Source organism: Sitodiplosis mosellana, unplaced genomic scaffold (genome assembly GCF_009176505.1).
Source record: "Sitodiplosis mosellana isolate CC-2019 unplaced genomic scaffold, AAFC_SMos_1.0 Smas_scaffold_6160, whole genome shotgun sequence".
NCBI lineage: Eukaryota > Metazoa > Arthropoda > Insecta > Diptera > Cecidomyiidae > Sitodiplosis > Sitodiplosis mosellana.
The window spans coordinates 1-15,614 of record NW_022601401.1 but is presented as its reverse complement, the minus strand read 5'-3'; the positions used below and the strand labels follow the sequence as shown (position 1 = coordinate 15,614).

The window sequence follows — 15,614 nt, the reverse complement described above, 5'->3', positions numbered from 1 at the left end:
ATTTAAAAAAATTCCTTATATTGAAAATATTGTTCGCCTTGAAAAGGGCGTTTTTAATGTTTATAAGAAAGAGTTTAGGCTTTCTTGGTTTCGGTCTTCTTAGGCAGCAAGACGGCTTGGATGTTTGGCAGCACACCACCTTGAGCGATTGTAACACCCGAGAGTAGTTTGTTCAACTCTTCGTCGTTGCGGATGGCCAATTGCAAGTGACGAGGAATGATACGGGTCTTTTTGTTGTCACGGGCAGCCGCAGCGTTACCGGCCAATTCCAACACTTCGGCGGCCAAATATTCCATGACAGCTGCCAAGTACACTGGTGCACCAGCTCCGACACGTTCTGCGTAGTTTCCTTTACGCAACAAACGATGGATACGACTGACTGGGAACTGAAGACCAGCTCGGCTTGAGCGTGACTTTGCCTTTCCCATTACTTAGCCTCCTTTACCACGTCCAGACATGTTTGATTATGTTTTCTCTTTGCTTGTTACTCGTACGAACGACAAATACTGAATGATGTGAGCACAGTGCGTGTCTGCTTATATTCGCTTCGCATTATGGCACACTCGACGAAATGGGCGGAGCTTAGAATTTCGAATCGCTGACGTCATCCACTCACTGAACCGCTATATAAACGCGCACAGCTCTGGTGCGAGCATTCAGTTCGTGTTCGTCAGTCAAACGATTAACATTAGCAATGGCACCGAAAATCAGCGGAAAGGCAGCAAAGAAAGCCGGCAAGGCCCAAAAGAACATTTCGAAAGGAGACAAGAAGAAGAGGCGCAAGCGGAAGGAGAGCTACGCTATCTACATCTTCAAAGTATTGAAACAAGTTCATCCAGACACTGGTGTCTCCAGCAAGGCCATGTCCATCATGAACAGTTTCGTCAACGATATCTTTGAGCGTATCGCCGCTGAAGCATCGCGTTTGTCTCACTACAACAAACGGTCAACCATCACTAGTCGCGAAATCCAAACGGCTGTCCGTCTCTTGTTGCCAGGAGAATTGGCCAAGCACGCCGTCAGTGAGGGAACCAAAGCCGTCACCAAATACACCAGTTCAAAGTAAATTCGACATAATTTTCGCAAAACCGTACAAAAAACGGCCCTTTTCAGGGCCACCAAACAATAATTTATGAAGATTTTAAAATATCAAACTACAAAATTTCAACAATTTCATTCGAATGCATCATAAACGTATCGCTGTTATTAAATCACAACTTTTGATTCATCTTTGAAATACATGATATTGAAAAATCAAAATAATTGAACGCAAATTAATCGTTTCCCCATCAGTTTTCAAAGAGAAGCTTTTCACCGTATGAAATATTGAAAACAATAGGTAAATAGAATATAAACCGAGGCTACAAATGATACATTTTTCACATCTTTGTTGGTTGAATAAATTTTTGAAATTTATGAGAAAAATGAGACAGATGAGGTATATGGTGACTCTTTTCAATATTGTGCCGTTTACATTCGAAGCACTTCCAGCCCAGACACAAGCACTAAAATCTGAGTTTATGAATTCAAATGCCGAGAGTAAAACTGTGATTGCCTTCATTTCGAAAATGATTCCCGTCGACAAATCCATTTTACCTGAAAACAAACCGAAACCCCTTACCCGAAAACAAATCGAAAGAAGACGAGATTTGGCGAGGCAGAGACTACAGCAGCGAAATGAAGAATTGGAAGCAAAATTAGCCGGAGTTTCTTTGGACGAGACAAATTCGAATGACAGTAAACAGGAAGAGAAACCCGGAGAAAAAAAAGAGAAGTCAGAAGAAGTGGCCAAAGTGGAGGGAAATAACATTTTCATTGCATTTGCTCGTGTCTACAGTGGAACATTGAAGAAAGGCTCAAAAATTTATGCAATGACACCAAAACACGATCCCAGTTCGATTATCGAGTGAGTGCACATTTTCTAATTAGAATCATTTTTTTTTCCGAAACATTTTTATAATTGGTTTTATTTCAGTTTGGCTAATTCAACGGAGTCGCCCTACGTTAAAGAAGTCACAGTTGAAAATTTGTATTTATTAATGGGCAAAGAGTTGGAAGAGCTTGAAGAAGCACCTGCTGGAAATATCGTTGGAATCAAAGGTTTGCAAGATCATGTACTTAAAACGGCTACGCTATCGAGCAATCCATTCTGTTCGTCGTTTTGTGACCTCACCATAATGGCGACGCCAATTTATCGTGTTGCTGTTGAACCGAAGAGTATTGCCGACTTGCCGAAGTTGAAAAAGGGGTTGAAATTACTGAACCAAGCCGATGCCTGTGTTCAGGTGATTGTTCAGGAGAATGGCGAACATGTGTTGGTCACATTGGGCGAAATTCATTTGGAGCGATGCATCTACGATTTGGAACGTGAATATGCAAAATGTCCCGTGAATGTGTCACTGCCAATCGTTCCGTTGCGCGAGACAATTGTGCCGCAGGCGAAAATTGACATGGTCAATGAGGAAATCGTTCTGACTGCCGAAGAAAAGAAAGCCGATAAAAGTGTTACAGTTCAAACGGCAAATCAACGTTTGAAAATGCTGGTAATTCCATTACTCGTATGTTAGAGAGGAAAAATATGACTGTCGTCTCAGTTCAGCTACGCAAACTATTCCATTCGACATGAATCGAATGTGTAATGGTATTGCAACCACGTTGCTGTATGCGTGCAATACCAATGCAGTCGACATGATTTATCGTCAACGTTCAATTGCCATCGCAGATGGAGCCACCGAATAGCTTTGACAAATCTGTTCTGAACGTTTCAATGTGAGCCTTTTTCAGATGCTAACATTTCGTTTGATTTCTAATCTTCTTTTTTTTTAAAGTGATATTATCATTATTGGTATAATTTTCAATAACGGTTCGATGTTTCATTGAAAAATTTATATCAATTTTAAGAGTAGAAAATACTGAATTCATTTCGAAGAAAATCGTAGAATACGCAATTTTGAAAAATCTCTTCTTGAACAAAAGCGCCACACAACAGTACGCGAAAGAAGTTTATTGAATTGACAGTTGACATCAAACTAAATTCGAATCGGCAGCGAAACGTCTTTCATCTCACTTTGATTGTTTTCATTCGGTATATTTCTGGTTGAGAAGGAGAAAATAAGTTTCATAAAAAAAAAATCAACAGATTTGCATGTTGAATACATAATTATCTTTTAAAAATGAAAATTCCGACACTGCCACAAGTTTTATTTGACGAATTTCCATCGGATGATGTAAGTCGTATCGTTGTGCATCAAATCAGTAATAGACCAAGAGCTGTTGAACAAAGTACTATGAATACAAGCTTCATGTCAGATAATGGAATTGTAGGTGCACATTGATGCCAATATTCAAAATATCATATTGTTTTATCTTCATTTGATACACATCACAATATCTGCTCGCCGATAACTGACAAATGAAGATAAAACAAATTGATATTTTGAATATTGGCCTTAATATGCACCTACAATTTCATTATCTGACATGAAGCTTGTATTTATAGCACTTTGTTCAACAGCTCTTGGTCTATAAACAAACACATTTTCGTTTACAAAGCAATGTTTATTATTATTCAAAGAACACATTTCTACGTTTCTATTACAGAGTACAAAAGTATGTATTTTCACCCAGCCCCAGCATCCAGTTCCAGATCTTTCTAAATCGGTTGGAAAGATGTTGTTATTTTGCACAGAAGTAACATTTTTTTTCATCGCCTCATTTTCAAAGGTAAACAAAGTCTATCTATGGCTATTATCAAACTGGCTATGAGCATTGAGAAATCTTGGTATGTTTTCTTTGAATTTACTTCTGAAAATTTGATTTTTTCTAAAGAAATTGCCATTGGAACTATTTCGGCTGCTACCGGAACCTAATCAATGGATGAAATTTGAGAAATCAACGATCGATGGTCTGGATACGCCGTTTGCCATTGCCTGTCTGCCAACTGAAAGTGTCAGTGGTTCGGTGATGCTTTTGATATTGAAATTAGGTACGAGGTCACTTGGATTTTTTTTTAGTTCATATAAGTATATTGGTCGTTCAACATTATTACCGTTGATAATTTGATTTTTCTCTGATCTAATTTAGATAAACCCGATGAGCTCATTATGTATACTGGTGCGTTTAAAGACTGTCGCACAGTTTTGCTATCCGACATGCTATTGAAGTACAAAAGAAAAATCCACGATATTTACATTGATAACACAATGGCCGGTTCGTGGCACTTTGATATAGATGAGGATAATCGAGCATGTGATGATATAAGGGAAATCATTGAGTACGTTTCTATTTAAATTGAATATTTTTGTCCATTTCATAATCAATTGACCAATTTATTTTTGTGGCTTAGAAAATATCCCGACTACATCATTCATCTACAAACCGGAGTGTTTGATTCATTAGATTTGCTGGTCAATTTAGCTCGTCGACACCGCCTCAATGTCAAACTTTCAGAGTTACAACAAACTTTCTTCTATCGTACACAGTACAAAAATTTATTTGAACTTGATGCCAAATTATTTATTTCACACGGGAAAAATATCAACGCAAATTTTCAATTCAAAGATCGTCCCAAGGTTTATGTTAGAAGTGCCAAAACATTCGATTCGGACACATACAAAAGGTATAATTCTTTTATTTCACGCTTTGTTAATTTTATTTCAAGATTTGTATTTAACCAATATGGACTACACGTCATAAAGTCAAAATGTTCCAATCTCAGCTTACTGAGTTTCTATGCTCAGCATATATCCTCAGCTATCTGCCATTGACTGAATTCTTTTGAATTTTACAGATTGTTCGAAGAGAAAAAAATTATCAACATCCGATTGACACCTAGTACCCAACGAACATATACCAATTTTGATGGGTTATTTTTTGTAAGACATTCACTTTGCATCAAGACAATCAATCATTCGTTCAACTAAACCACAAAAATATCTTCTAGGTTGAATATTCATCGCATGCGTCCGCGTACTTATTGTCAGAAATATTTGATATAGTCAAACCGAAGCGTGTACACCCGATGATTGTGGAAGATGAACTTAATGGTAATTTTTGTTCAACCATTCCCGACAGCATTCTTAATGACGGTTGCAAAATTGTCCATCGCTCTGAATCGGAAGAAGTTGCGACGATTTCTAATGCTCCAGTCAACGTATTGCCGGTAGCAGAAACTTCAAATAATGTGAAGTAAGAATTTCGATTCAATGTTATACAGCTTAGGGATCTTACATTGTTGAAAAAAAACACGTGAAAAAAAAACACGAGCGTGGAATTTCACACGTAATTTATTTTTGGGTCTTTCGAAAGACCATTTTTCTGGTTGTTTATGAAAAATTATCATATGATTGATTAAGTTAATATGCTTGGTAACTAAAACCTATCGTGTTTTGTTCTAAATAGCTCTATATTACCGTCGCGTTGTTTTATTCAGTTTTTCGTTGCTTTTTTTTCTGATGATGAGTATAATAATAAAGTCGGCTCGGTCTGACCGCGTCATGTCATCATCACATAGTATAATCATTTTACGAGCTATTTACAAATGCCAATTTAATTCACAAGGAAACATCAACTATTGCGCGAGTTGAGCGAAACGGCATATGCCATAATGTAGGGCTTCGATAGACTAGCTTCACAGCACTCTCACTTTTTCCCCACCCGAACAACTCCCCAAAGTTGTTGCTAAGAGTTTATGCTGTGTTGCTGTGAAGCTAGTCTATCGAAGCCCTACATTATGGCATATGCCGTTTCGCTCAACTCGCGCAACCATAGTTGATGTTTCCTTGTCAGTCGCTCGTTGGCTCGTTCTCGCTCAACGAGAGAATGCTTGAAATGTAATGAAATTACGACAAGCCAGCGAGCGTGCCTTTTGTTTCTGTTCAATTTGACGAAAAAATCAGAAATATATGTAACAAAACCATCAATAAAATTAACATTATCTTCAATGAAATGGTCGAATTGAGCAAAGAATTCTGACAAAATTAGCAATAAAATTGACAAAATTAAAAAATAAATCTGACAAATTGGATAGGAAAATGACACTTTTTGCAATAAATTTGACAATAGCAAGCACTAAATAAATAAATTTATGTCAAATTTATTGCAAAAAATGTTAATTTTTTACCCATTTTTGTCAGATTTATTTTCTAATTTGGCAATTCTATTGCCTATATTGTCGAAATTATTTTCTCAATCTGGCAATTTCATTGAGCGTAATGTTGATTTTATTGATTGTTTTGTTACATTTTATTTCGATTTGTTGTCAATTTTGTTGAAATTTTTCGTTAAATTTATTGCCGTTTTGTCATTTTTATTGGCGATTTGTAAATTTTAAAGGAGTCTTTGTATTTAATCAAAATCTAATTTCAGTTGTAGTGCCGATGAATTGCAATTCGAAATGGCATGGGAAGTTCCTGGTGAAGCTGAATTACAAGTGCTATCATCATTGAAATCATCGTTGTCCATCGAAAGCAGTCAAAATGAACTTGATCGTGCGTTACAGTATTTTCAGCATCGCATCAAAGATTTTCCCGGCGAATTCTTCCTTCAATCAAAATTTGTTTTCATGGTAAGCCTTCAATATTGTGCACTGTGTGTTTAGTTTTTTATATTTTGATCATTTCATATATCTTGAATGCATTATGATTTAATTCTATGGTATGAAAATGTATCGAAAATCTGTTTTAGGATCTTCTGCAATTGCTTGAATGCAGAATGAAGGGTTTCGATCAAACGTCGACGCTTACGTGTTGCCTGAAGTTAACACAAAATTTGGCACGACGCATTACCATGCGAAGCGATTCGACCTTGTATGTCGCTAAACGAAAGGTAAATATGCACTCTTTTGAAAATTTGGGAAAAAAACATTTTTATCCCAAAGAAAATCCTTTAAATGAAATCTTCGTTGACAAAAATATTCTTCCAAATTCTAGCATACAACGAAACAGTACAAAATTGGATCGTATTGCTTCAAAATATTCGATGCGGTTTTGAAATTGTTGCGGAAAATGTACACTGATCCCAATTTGGTAAGAAAAACTATCACTATTCGATCGAAATACCATTTTATCAGTGTCTTTGAATGAATATTCTAGGCAGGCGTGAATGAATGTTTCCAAAATTTGTTTGAGATTGTTGATTTGATTGTTAAAACGGCCGGCTCATATTCACCCGAAGTAGCCGTTGAATATCATTTCGATGAGATCATATCGAGATTAGCGGTATTTTTGGGCTTTATACGAAAGATGACAGCTAACTATAGCAGAATGGGCTCAAATACCCATCGCAATGACTCGATTTCGATCATATTTCTGCTTTGTCAACTGTTGATCTTCAAAGAAACTCGAAACAATATCGAAAAAGGAACAATTCCAATGCTACCAATTCACAATGAATCAACGCTTGATTTAGATGTCAGCCAACGAATTCGGCGATTCTCTTTGAAAAATGCGCGTAAACTTCTGTACGATTTTGATCACGACACAGTGTCGAATGTAACACTTGACAATCATACAGCATCTGAATCAAAGATAACTGGCAACTATATCACTGAAATGGATACTATCGATGTCATGTGCAGAAGGGAACTCGAAATAGCTCTGTTGGATTTCCCATTGAAACATTTTTACCCTGAAGTAGAGGAGTTGATTGTTTACGCTTTGAAGGTATATTGAACCAATTACTTTTTCTTTTATATATCGATCCATTCTCAACGTTTTTTTATGTTATGATGAAGAAAAATTTAAACACAATACGATTAAAAGTGATTTTTCTTTGTAGATTGACAATTTTCCGGACAAAAGTCCAATCAAAATCCTTATGAACTTAACCGAACTGCTGCAGCCAATTGTCACATTGCTCAAGGATCCAAAAATGTGTACTTATGAAAAGGTCCTTTCGCATGGGATCAAATCATTGGACGTCTTGACGGTTACCAAAAGCAACGACTTAACTCATCTGCTTTTTAAAGCCATCACTAAGTAAGTATGAAAGGTGGAAAATTGAGCTAGTTCCAAGTAACATTACCGAAATTTGTATTTAAATCGAAAAATTGATGTTATTCGTGCAGTTTGACACCGCAATACAATGCCAATGACCAAATGCGAGAAGATGCCGAACGACTTTTATTGCATATGCTGAGCTATGGTTGTGTGGAGATGAAACGGTACGCTCAATTTAATTCAATCGAAATTTAAATCCAAATGACTTCGTCGCAAACGAAAGTTTGGACACCAAATTTTTCAACTGAGTTGATTAACTGGATACTGGCAATTCACTGACAACATTTGTCCATTTGTTTAGGTTGGTATACGAATTGGCATCAGAGAAAATGTCGTATTCCTTCGGATGCATCATGGAGGGCAAGAGAAACGTTCCAAAGTCATACACATCAACGACTTTTCAGAGTTGTCTGTTCGGTGTTCCAATGTCAGCTGAAATTTTAGCGGAAATCCTTTGCAACGGCTCATCCAGCGACGATACAAAGGTAATAAAAATGATTGAATATTTCAATTGAAAAATTTCGAATTTCCTGTTCAAATAATGATCAAAAACTTCAATTTCAAATCGAAACCAATTCTTTGCAAATGCAGACTGCCGCATACGCTGAAAATATATTGACGTTGATTCTTCGAACCAAGACTCTCATACCAACCCGATGGAAGGATGTGTGTAAATTTCTTACGCCAGTTTTGCCGTTAATTTTGTGCCATGCAAAAACAACGACACAATTTGGCCAGCTGATTCTGTCGCTAGGCGAGCTGGATAAAGAAAATGATCTACCAACCGTTATATTGATCAAGAGTAGTGTCGCGTTGTTATTCTCACGAGATACGCACACTCAAAGTGAGGCTCTTTACCGGTTAATGTATTTGATACAAAATGTGCCGAACGCCGAAATCTATATGCCAAATTTGAATTGCATCACCGATACAATTCCGGGTAGTTTATGCATCGTTGAGCCGCTTCCATATTCGGACAATGATGACTTTTGCGATTTGTACGAGGTGCGTCTGATTGATGATTTGTTAGAAGTGTTGCAAAATCCAAATACAGAACCATCGAGTCGGCATTCAACGCTAACACAGCTCAATATTGTGGTGGAAGATCCAGTGGCTCTCAATCATTTCCACGAAGTTGGCGGGGATTCGATCATTTTGAAGGTGCTGGAGAGATCGTTGCGAGAGAATTCCACTAGCCATTATGCGTACAATGCCATACAAATCGTTGGCATTCTGACCAAAATGTGCCTTCGCATTTCAACGTTTCGTCGTCGACTCGCAGATGACATTCAAGCATATGTTCTGATCTTACGATCGCTTCTGCTCTTCCATACCAACGACAAATTTCGACGCGAATGCGTTGTTTTACTATTTTCGATGGCATTCAGTGAGTACATCGTTGGTGGTAACAAAAAACTCATCATACCACCGGTGTGCAAGAAACTTTACCTACCGATCACATGTGAGCTCAGCTGGAAATCAACGCAGGAACAGAATAGTCTGCTGGAAATAATTTTAGCGAATGAAAAATTAACCGATACCAATTCAAATCATTCGGATACAAGCAGTAAACACTCGGCTGATGGTCACATTTTGAAAAATCTGCATCTACAGCAATACATTCGACTCACATTCAATGCATTATGGTTTGAATCACTCGATAAGCTCATTGATTGTCCGAATTTTGTTGAAGGTAGCCGAAATGTCGAGCTCAACTATAAAAAGAATCCAGATTCGCTGTCATTTGATCGAGCATTGTGTGCTACTTCGGCCGATTTAGACATCGTCAAAGGAACATCACAAAAGTATCGCCTCAGTCAATGTGTAGAACAAATAAAGGATACCACCTCATTTTCACAATTCGCAGCAAGCTGTGCGGCCATAGAGAATTTTTCAAATGTCGATTCAACGGGCCATCAGAAGCAATGGGATTCCCAACAGTTTTTGCAAAGCTTTGCACAGTTTTGTACAGTTGAACCGAAAAGTGAACGGGATAAGACGTTTTTTTTGAAATATTGCCGGCTTTTGTGCAATTTGATTGAGCGCGATTTCATCGATGTACACATTTGGGTATTGCAGAAATTCAATCAAAAGCAATGCATCTACTTTGATTTGATGAACAATCCCAAGGTGTCAACGGGGATCTTTTTATGTAATATTCGTCTCATGGAAACGATTTTATCCAAAACGATCGATTTGCAATCGAAGAAAATCATCGAACAATTAATCTTTCACACATTCAATGATGACCAAGCGACTACTGCGAATAAGGCGAAACCAGCAAGTAACTTGTTCGAACACATCTTTGAAATGGCAACCAGACGAATTGATACATTATTGGAAGAGAAGAAAATTGGTAAACAGCATTTACATGAGCAGTTTTTTTTTTGGAAGATTTCGTATAAGATTCAATTAAGTTTTGATTAAAATTTGCTCTAATTTCATTCCACAGATAAATTGCAGTGCTTGATGTCACTGCTTCGTTTGTTAGCATCCAGTGGAAAGGTTTTGGTCAGTAAAGATACCGCATCGGATGTGTCCAATAAGCTATTCCAATTGATGTCATCATTGTCATCGTTTTCGTATGTCGGATCGAAATTCAATAAGGATTGCCTCTTTACCATCATAAACATGATGAATTGTACCCATGAGTTTCCCATCAAGAAAAGATTCGTTGGCTTCCTGTACAGTTTGTGCGGCCATGTGGATTTCGAAATTCGAACTAATGCGTGGAATATCCTATTGAAAATGTCGTATGGATTTGACGAAGCCAAGACTTTGGTTCAAGGTATGTTCATTCATATTTCTTTCTCATTAATTTTCTCCTTCCAAAACAAAATCTTCTCATTACATGTTGGTTTTAACCTCATCGAAATGTTTCTTCCATACAGAAATAGATACGTTGCCCGGTGATTTGTATGCACGTTGTTTAAATACGCTACTGGACGATACAGAATCGGCCATCGTTCGAGAGAATCCAGCTTTATTATTTGCTAGTCTAATTTCGTATCGAAATGCAAACAACGAAATCCACGAGGATTTATATCCGAAAAGTGCCAACGGAATGGGATGCAAATGGATCGGTCAACTGATCTATCACCATGATTTGATTAAAAAAATCCGAACATCCGTAGAATATATGCATGTGGATGATGTAATTGAACTCAAACGAATGGCAAATATTGATAAAATTGTTACATGTAACCAAATGCGTACATACTGCAAAATTCTATCAAATCTTTTACCTCTCAAGGGAGCAGGAGATGTTGATTCAATCTATCAGACGACACATGAAATCAGCAAGTGAGTTTAAATTCTTGTTCTCTTTGCTGAATTTCATGGACATGAAATGTCCATTTCATTGAATGTCAATAATTCTATCAATTTTTATTAATTTTTGATGTCATCTATGCAGGGCAATACCAAGAATTCGTCAATCGACAAATCAATCATCGGTTCAACTGCTAACAGAGATTTGTTCATTGATTTCGTTGTGTTTTGTATACAAAAAGTCTTTTGTCGAAGTCATTGCACGCGAGTTTCAATCTATTCAATCGCTCATCTCATTCCTTAACGTCGATCTTCTGGGTAAGTTTTGGTCGATTTTGAAGTTTTCAGCTAAAAATCAAGAATCTTTGTAAACATTTCGCTTTTCCATTCACTTATTCTCTAAAATTATTTTAATTATTCTTCTCGTCAACCAGAATCGATTTCAAAATCAATAAAACACGCTTTTTGGCCAGAAGTACTGAAAGTTCTACGGCAAATAGCAGGCTCTCCGATTGGATTTTCGATCATTTGTGAATCACTCAGTGAAGAGCCAAAATTCTTCGATGGTATCGCTACGCTCTGCATTTATGGTTTATCGGACAGAGGTGAACTAAAAAAAGTTTTTAAAAAAAAGAGATTAAATCTATAGCCAGTTTTTCTTCTAAATTTCAGATATAAACGTTTCGATTATGCGTTTTATTAGCGATTTAATGATTGCAAGCCAGGCTTCAAACTATAACCACGCAACATTTGGGGATCTACTTAATGAGACGCCAGCATCTGCGAGTGTTAAGGAGGCAACGTTGAAATTCATTTTCAACACCGATATCATTTCACAATCGGTCGTTGATTGGGCAGAAAGTATGGATTCCGATAAAATTTATATGGCTGAAATTCTCTTTGGGCAACTTTCCAATCTTTTTGAACGATTCGTGGACAATCCACAAATTGAAGAAATACCGATGGAGAAACGAGACACCTGCTTTATGTGGAACTGTAAATCATTGGAAACTTTATTGAAATGCTCGGAAAGAGCTCGAATGATAGCCACACGAGAACGATTTCTTCTATTAATTGTCGAACAAATGGGAAAAATCCGCAGGAATGACAACCCAAAGGTAAAATAATCAAAGCATCGCATACACAGTTTTAGTTGAAATAAAAATATCCACTAATTTAATCCTATTTATTCCAACACAGGCCGAAAAACGCATCATCAAACTGAAGCTTCTTTTTAACGTGGTTAGGTTTTTGTACAGTTCTGATTGTCTACAAGATGACGAGTTAATTCAGCCGATAATTGGAGTTTGTTATGAATTTTGGCCAATGGTGGAGGCCGGTCTTCAAAGTGTCTTCATGAAAATGCTTCTGTTCATCAGTAATAATTCGTTACCAGGTAAGAATGAAATTCATCTAGTAGCAAAAAAGGAGATAATCATTTATTTCATACAATTCTTATCTCTTTTCATAGTATGCAAGGCACTAAGTGTTGCACCACCAGTCTCTGTAGCTCCGCATGCCTTCCTGCAATCGATCGTGGAATATTGTGTGACCGAAACGGGTAAACCGAAAACCGCTCAAGCAAACATGGAAACACTTGAATTGGCACTGAAGATCGTAACAAATTGTTGCTGTTGCGTTGAGGGCCGTGTACTTATTGGCAGGGTAAAAGACAATTTCTAATTCATATCCAACATCCAAAATGGTATATGATTTTTATAATCAAAAATTTAAATCCAAAAAACTCACAGACCCGTATGCTTTCCACATTGAGCCGTTTGCATCCGCAAGTGGCGGAAAATCAACGACCATGGCCACAATTGACACAATATTGGCTGAAGCTGTTCGAGGTTTTAACCCGTCACAACGATTCAAACAAAGAAACGTAAGAAAATCACTTCAATCTTATGTTATCATATTGATTGGGTGGATCTGAAAACGTCATAAGACTTTTGACATTGACCTCCCAATTTTACAACGATCTTTCTCTCGTTTCGATTAATTCGTTCATCATTCGTTTTCTTTTTCAGTCACATGAATCTATTGTGCAATTTAGCTGAATCATCGAACAAACCAAATCGATGCCTAGCCCTGAAAATCCTTCGGAATATGTCATTCAACCCGGAAAATCGTGCAGCTTTACTACAATCATCAGATTTCCAGCACATTATGTACAATGTGCTCGATAAGAAAGTGGTTGGTGACGAGCAGCTATTGATCACTGTGTCAATTTGGAAATTGACGGCAAACAATGCCGAAGCCAAAAATATCATGAAAAATAGTCCAATATTGAGTAAACTTCGAGCTCTTGATGAGATTGTTTGTCGACACCAATCGGAGAATCTTATGCGGACAACACTAAACACAAACGATGAAGCTAGTAGCTCCGGCGAAAAAACACTTGTCGACTTAGCAGTGGCTTTGAAGGAAGTTCTCAAAGCGTTGAACATCTAAAAAAACCAAATTGAATGACTACATACCCACAATGCTTAAGTACAATACTATCGACTTTTGGTCGACTGTGATTTCAAATGACTGACTTCTTTCATATTTTTTTTTCATTCAAATTCTATTTTCTTAAACCACATTCCAATCGACAAAGGCAAGAGTTTTTTTTTGGTTGTTGTTTACAATGTTGAATTAATATGGGAAAAGCGCAGCTAAGATTTTCAAATAGATTTAAGATGAAAAAAACCATTTGCAATTATCGAAATATAAATCGTTTCCGAAAAAAAATATAAATGAACGGCTTTATTCAATTTGATCGTACAAATAACATTTGATTTTCCATTGAATCGGTCTATCTCTCAAAGGTATGAACAAAAAATGGAAAAATTTTGGCAGCTTCAAATCAAAAGATTCGAAACGTAAATAAAAAAAAACCATTTTGTTTTCGTCTCGTATTCTACTTCGTTCAGGGAACAAATTCTATATTTGAATGTAAAAGTTTTCATTACGACCACACCAAGTGTAACAAAAATTGCAGATGACCTCTCCGATTTCGCTCAAACTTGGTGTATAAACTTCTTATGGCCAAAAACTCGCAAAGCCAACAAATTAGGGTGACCTTCCCCACCTGATGAAAAGTTAGGGTGACCCAAATATTGAAAAAAATGAAAAATTGCACTTTTTCACATTTTTACACTAGAAAAGTGTGGTACAAACTTTCAAAACTATATGCATGGTTGGATAGATAATCGATGGGGCTACAAAAAAGTTCACTGCGACAACCCCATCCGGGCTCATTCAAGCTCTGAAAAGTGGGTTCAAATTTGAACCCACTTTTCAGACTTTAAAGTATAAAAATGGCAAACTCTTTTTTGACGTGAAAATTTTTTTTCGAATTTTTTGGCTTGAAACTCGGCCCACCTCAAATTCTTGAGTTTTTCGATATTCCCCAACTATCCGCCAACTCATATTTTATGAGAAAATAATTCGGTGTTTTCACCATTTACCATTTTTTCATGGTTTTTCGACTACTTATTTTTTTTTCACACCAAATAGGTGGTCTGACACTGGTGAAGTGTTCTGATAAAATTCTCGCCAGACTCCAACGAATCAAAAAATAACAATGTTTGGGGTCGCCCTCCCCTTTGGAAGGGAGGGGGAGGCTAAAAAAGTCGAAAAATCACCGAAAATCACTATTTTAGGGCTAAAACAGGGCAGAAACCCTCTTTTGACCCCAAATCACTATAATATTCGGAAACCGCGTAGAAAATTCTACTTACGCGTAGAACATTTTAACTTGACCAAATCCTTCCTTCTGCCCCAAATCGAGGTCGGCAGTTTGAAAAATCGTGCTCCTGCAAGTATGCAACCATTTTTAACTGCTTCTAAGGCACTAGCACTGGTGCGGTGTGTTCCTAAAATGTAGCGCTTCATGTCTAGTTTCTTTTGGCGTATAACATGTTTCATTTATATGGTTCAAATTTGGCATTAGGGAGGCTATTATTGAAGAAGAAGGTGAAAAAATCGCACAATCTCAACACAACTGCCCAAATCAAGGCAGTGGACCTGACTTTTGGCCACAAACGATTGCATTTTCGAATTCTTCGTCAAAAATTAGCCTAAGGTCACCCTAACTTTTCATCAGGTGGAGAAGGTCACCCTAATTTTTTGGCTTTGCGAGTTTTTGGCCATGAGAAGTTTATACACCAAGTTTGAGCGAAATCGGAGAGGTCATCTGTAATTTTTGTTACACTTGGTCAGAGCGGTCAACGAGCGCTCGTTCGTTCGTTCGTATGCGAACATGTTCGTTTGTTCGTTCGTTCGTTCGTAGAATTTACGAACATGTTCGTTCGTTCGTTCGTTCGTTCGTAGAATCTACGAACATGTTCGTTTGTTCGT

At 37.2% G+C, this 15,614-nt stretch overlaps 3 protein-coding genes across 4 annotated transcripts; 2 read left to right on the top strand and 1 right to left on the bottom strand.

Annotated features, from left to right (window-relative positions):
* Window positions 1-52: 52 nt before the first annotated feature.
* On the bottom strand, window positions 53-458 carry LOC129574276 (histone H2A-like). Its single transcript, XM_055456058.1, is given in 1 exon segment — window positions 53-458. A coding segment is annotated over 1 exon segment (384 nt). The 3' UTR covers window positions 53-74.
* A 220-nt stretch (window positions 459-678) lies between these two features.
* LOC129574274 (histone H2B.3) lies at window positions 679-1,099 on the top strand. The gene has a single exon (XM_055456056.1). The coding sequence runs from the start codon at window positions 695-697 to the stop codon at window positions 1,064-1,066; it is 372 nt and encodes a 123-aa protein (XP_055312031.1). The 5' UTR covers window positions 679-694; the 3' UTR covers window positions 1,067-1,099.
* Window positions 1,100-1,427: 328 nt separating this feature from the next.
* Window positions 1,428-13,868, top strand: LOC129574273 (uncharacterized). 2 transcript variants are annotated; one of them, XM_055456054.1, is made up of 25 exons: window positions 1,428-1,906; window positions 1,976-2,543; window positions 3,601-3,723; window positions 3,829-3,985; window positions 4,084-4,273; window positions 4,346-4,618; window positions 4,790-4,874; window positions 4,943-5,187; window positions 6,367-6,565; window positions 6,685-6,825; window positions 6,930-7,025; window positions 7,092-7,661; window positions 7,777-7,976; window positions 8,066-8,161; window positions 8,299-8,482; window positions 8,589-10,353; window positions 10,450-10,785; window positions 10,889-11,300; window positions 11,413-11,585; window positions 11,702-11,872; window positions 11,940-12,385; window positions 12,468-12,663; window positions 12,739-12,932; window positions 13,019-13,152; window positions 13,298-13,868. In XM_055456054.1, exons 1-25 carry the CDS (start codon window positions 1,434-1,436, stop codon window positions 13,719-13,721), a joined length of 7,851 nt encoding a protein of 2,616 aa, XP_055312029.1. In that variant the 5' UTR covers window positions 1,428-1,433; the 3' UTR covers window positions 13,722-13,868. The 2 variants fall into 2 exon arrangements, with proteins under 2 accessions (XP_055312029.1, XP_055312030.1); XM_055456055.1 differs by lacking the exons at window positions 1,428-1,906; window positions 1,976-2,543 and adding an exon at window positions 2,767-3,227.
* The last annotated feature ends 1,746 nt before the right edge of the window (window positions 13,869-15,614 follow it).

What these genes read in the sequence shown, in the direction of transcription:
- LOC129574273 (XM_055456054.1), top strand. Translation starts at nt 1,434, where the DNA reads ATGAGGTATATGGTGACTCTTTTCAATATTGTGCCGTTTACATTCGAA. An exon ending in GATATAAGGGAAATCATTGA is followed by an intron (nt 4,274 to 4,345) that starts GTACGTTTCTAT and finishes TTTGTGGCTTAG; the next exon opens with AAAATATCCCGACTACATCA. An exon ending in ACGACACATGAAATCAGCAA is followed by an intron (nt 11,301 to 11,412) that starts GTGAGTTTAAAT and finishes TCATCTATGCAG; the next exon opens with GGCAATACCAAGAATTCGTC.
- LOC129574274 (XM_055456056.1), top strand. Translation starts at nt 695, where the DNA reads ATGGCACCGAAAATCAGCGGAAAGGCAGCAAAGAAAGCCGGCAAGGCC.